The 4,280-nt window shown below is 54.4% G+C and overlaps 1 protein-coding gene across 1 annotated transcript in view; it reads right to left on the bottom strand.

The window, feature by feature from the left end:
• PSMD11 (proteasome (prosome, macropain) 26S subunit, non-ATPase, 11) overlaps nucleotides 1–4,280 on the bottom strand; it is a gene marked incomplete at its 5' end in the record, with an annotated part of 13,811 nt that overhangs the window by 5,032 nt on the left and 4,499 nt on the right. The window contains 3 exons of the mRNA XM_008937388.1: nucleotides 2,028–2,088; nucleotides 2,329–2,473; nucleotides 2,984–3,178. Of these exons, the coding sequence (XP_008935636.1) occupies nucleotides 2,028–2,088; nucleotides 2,329–2,473; nucleotides 2,984–3,178 (401 nt within the window). The remainder of the gene's footprint in view (nucleotides 1–2,027; nucleotides 2,089–2,328; nucleotides 2,474–2,983; nucleotides 3,179–4,280) is intronic.

Raw genomic sequence — 4,280 nt, 5'->3', positions numbered from 1 at the left:
CCTGTCACTGCCAGGGTGTCTGTGTGCCAGCCACGGGCCCAGCAGGAGCAGCTGCTGCTGGAGCCCCCGTGGAGCTGCATGGGAACAAAGGACTCGAGTTCTGGGGGGCTGGAGGACAGCAGCTGCAGCTCCTCTCAGGTTGCAGGTTGGGAGCAAGTGGGATGCCTTTTTTAAGTGCACACTTTGGCATCTGGTTGACAAACGTGGCCATTCCCAGCCCCTAAGCTGTCTCCCCTCTTCAGCACTCTGCCCTTCCTCTGCTGAGGAGCAGCAGGGTGGAAGAAGTTCCACAGCTGCCCTATCCTGACAGCAGGGAAAATGTTTCTCTTCTACCCCACAGCTGCTGAAACTAAGCACAAGACTCAGCTACAGCCAAACTACCACCTTTATACAGAACAGAGCAGTACCACCACGAGAGCAGTTTGAGTGGTAAGAGGGACAAGTGCACTGGAGGAGCAGGACAGCCTGGTGGCTGTGGAGCACAAGGCCCCACATCTGCCACCTCCTCTTCTACCATGTGGTCCCCATGGCTGCCCACTTTCTGCTCTCCAAGCTCAGTCCCAGAGCTGCTGCAGGGACTTCTGATCACTGCTGGCTCAGGAGGACAGTGCAGGGAACTGCTGGGGTTTCCTCCACTGCCCTCATGCCCCAAAGAGGAGCCTCCAGCCCAGCTGCCCCTCAGGGGAAGGGGATGGAGAAGGACCAGGGCTGCCCTTGGTGATCCAGCAGGGACAATGCAGGGTTGCCCCCACTTCAGATTCTTTTCATAGAACCAAATCATACAATAGTTTTAGTTGGAAAACACCTTCCAGACCATGAAGTTCAACCATTAACCCCCAGCACTGCCAGGTCCCCACTGCCCCGTGTCCCTCACCCCACATCTCCACAGCCTGGAAACCCCTCCAGGGGTGGGGACTCCACCACTGCCCTGGGCAGCCTGGCACAGCCCTGGGCAACCCTCCAGGGCAAGAAATTGTTCCTCAGGAACAACCTCAACCTCCCCTGGGGCAACTTGAGGCCCTTTCCTCTTGTCCTGTCCCTTGTCCCTTGGGAGCAGAGCCCGACCCCCCCCTGGCTCCAGGCTCCTGTCAGGAGCTGTGCAGAGCCAGAAGGTCGCCCCTGAGCCTCCTTTGCTCCAGGCTCAGCACCCCCAGCTCCCTCAGCTGCTCCTCCCCACACTTGGGCTCTAGACCCTTCCCCAGCTCCATTGCCCTTCTCTGGCCACCCTCCAGCCCCTCAAGGTCCCCCTGGGAATGAGTGGCCCAAAACTGAACCCAGGATTCAGAGCATGGCCTCCCCAGTGCCCAGCCCAGGACAGTCATTTCCCTAGCAACTCCCTTTCTGCTCACTGACCTGCTCTCCCAAACAGCATTCCCACTCCCCTGTGAGGTGGGTGAGCATCAGCTCCTGTGTCAGGGGCACTAAGTGGCAGAGCAAAGCCACCATGGGCAGCAGCCTGTGAGCCTGGCTCAGCTTCTGGCCCTGTGCTTTAGGGAAGCATCCCTGGATTTAATAGGGGGGTGGCATTCACAGGCTGGCAAGCTGACACGTTACAACAAACAGTTGATGTAACAGCTCCCCAGCTGCTTGGCTTCCACCTTGCAGCCATCTAGGTCTCAAGCTGCTCAGTGACACTGCTGTGAATGGATTGTCAGGACTTGCTACAACACAAGTGAAAACTATGAACAACTTGGATTTAAATCCATCAGACCCACAGCTGCAGAGCAGCTGGTGAGGGCTGAGACCCGAGGACCCTCCAGCACTAGGCATTTGTTAGTCATGAAGCAAGCAGGGAGGAGAAACAGAGAAAATGGAGCAAGCAAGCCAGACTCCCAGGTTGTGAAATCACTGTTCCCCCTCTGAAGGCAACAGACTTCTGGTTAGTTACTTGTGGTAATTTAATCAGTCCTGATCTCACTCAGGACACTCAGAAGCGAAGTGTATTTGGATATGAAACGACCAAAGTATCTGGCAGAAAGAACCACACAATATTCTCAGAGATAACAGAAGATAGAAAGTTTCTATACCTGTCTTCCTGCATACCGCAGAGCAAGCTTTCCACTCACTAATGCCTGCACATCTTCTGGGCTAGAGAGGAGAGGGAAAAGAGCATTTATTCAACAACAATGTCAGCTTAGATCTAAGCCAGGCTCCAAAATTCCCAATTTACCACGATCCAACTAACACTGTACCAGAAACACTGATTAGGTCATAAATAAAGACAAAGAGCAAGCTGGGCTGCTTGAGTTCCTTCACCAGAGTCTTAGAAACAAAGGTCTCTCCCACTTAAAGGTAGGAGTGTTCTTCACAGAACCCTTCTCCACGTACATGTTCAGCATGATTTTGCACAGCAACATGTATTTCAGCGCAGTGATGGCTTTTGGGTTGTCAATTGAATCATATCCCTCAAACGCCTCATAAAAATAGGAATAGGCTGTTTTCCAGTCCTTCTCCTCTGCTGCGTGGATAATACCTGTCAGGAGGAACAAAACAGGCACGTGTCAGAGTCTGTTCTGAACAGGACTGAGGAGGACAGAACGATCTGGTTGCCTGGTGCTTTCCCTGGTACTTCACTCTGGATTCACTGAAAGGAATCCTTCCCTCCCGTGCCTCCCCTCTCTCACAAGAACATCCAGGCCCTCTCTTAAGAGGACATGTTAAGAAAGACAAGTCCAGGGCACTTCAGGTAAGTGCCTGCAAATGAGGTCAGGAACGTTACAGCTGCACATGGTGCAGTGCTGCAGTGCCAAGGGAGGTGATGGACCCTCCACCACTGGAGGTTTTCAAGAACAGCCTGAGAAAACACAGATCAGGGACTATGTAATTACAGCTGGTCCTGCCCTGAGGCAGCTGGGCAGACCTGTGGCCACCTTGAGGCCTCACCAAGCAACATTTTCTACAGTTCACTCAGGAAAGAAGACATGTTGGCCAACAGATGCATTATGAGAAGCTCAAGAGTCTCCCTTCTCCCGGGGGTCTCTACCTGACTGCATGTCCAACGCTGCCTGCAGCTTGGGTGGGCAGTAGATGGCGTTGGCTGTAGTCCGTGCAGAGGTTAAGGCTGCTCTTGCTTTTGGCAGGTTGCTCAGGGCGTGGTAGGTCTTACTTTCCAAGAGCTGCACTTCCACCAGCAGCGCCTTGTCGTCCATCTTCTTCAGCTCCCGAAGAAGCTGGGAGCCTGGCAGTGGGGAAGAGCCACCAGAGCCTCTGTGAGCAGCTCTGCATGCCCCACCCACAGCTACACAAAGCAAGTCCCCCCAGACAACACCCGTCCTCCCCGCCAGCAGGAAGGGAGGCTGGGCTCACACAGCCTGTTCATCCAAGAATCACAGAATCCTGGGGCTGGGAGAGACCTTTCAGGTCATCAAGTCCAACCAACTGTTAACCCAGCACTGCCAGGTCACCACTAAACCATGTCCCTAGAAGATGAAAAGGAGCAGAAGTAACAGCAGGCCAGTGTCAGTCCACATCTGGAGAAGAATGGGCCAGTTTTGTGTTAGAGGTGGAGAAGGGCAGTGGGAATACCTGGGTGTGTGGACAGCATGTCTCTGCCACCTCACACGGGCAGCAGACACTCAGCAGAAGGACAAGGATGAGCTGTGCAGTTTGAATTGTCACTCTGGTTGCCCTTCCCCAGATGACAGCATCATTTTCACACACACATTCAGAGCCCTGAGCAAAGCTGCAGCACTGCCCATCCCTGCACCATTCCCTAGGTGAGAGCTGAGGGCTTTCAACAGCTCTCAGGAATACAGGATGAAGAAGGAACGTTTTAAGCACAAGACACCTACAGACTAAATTTAGGAGGTAGGGGTGGACAGCCTGTGAAAAGCCTGAACTGTCCCATTAAAGCCTTGTGAGGACAGAGGCAGCCTTGGAGGAAACTCTTCCCCTTCCTGCCCTCACTAGGCAATAAAGAGTTAACTTTGGGCAGGCAGAATGAGAACCTCACCCTGTCTGCTGTGCTCAGGAGCTGAAAACCACAACCAGGTGGAAGAGAAGGGACTCTCCCTGGCACCATCTGGAGGAGGCTCCCTGCTTGGAGCCACTCCCCGTGGCTGTGGACATGACCAGGACTTGGCCAGCCACCCAGAAATGGCAGCACACGATGGTGACATCCTGACAGAGCTCCCACAGAGGCTGTCCTGCAGGTACAGCCCTCCTCAGCTCCCAGAGAGGCTGTCCTGCAGTACAGCCCTCCTCAGCTCCCAGAGAGGCTGTCCTGCAGGTACAGCCCTCCTCAGCTCCCAGAGAGGCTGGGGCGCACGGGCCCACCCCCC

The sequence above is a fragment of the Merops nubicus genome, unplaced genomic scaffold (genome assembly GCF_000691845.1).
Source record: "Merops nubicus isolate BGI_N331 unplaced genomic scaffold, ASM69184v1 scaffold6303, whole genome shotgun sequence".
Lineage (NCBI taxonomy): Eukaryota > Metazoa > Chordata > Aves > Coraciiformes > Meropidae > Merops > Merops nubicus.
This window is presented reverse-complemented; position numbering and strand designations above follow the sequence as displayed.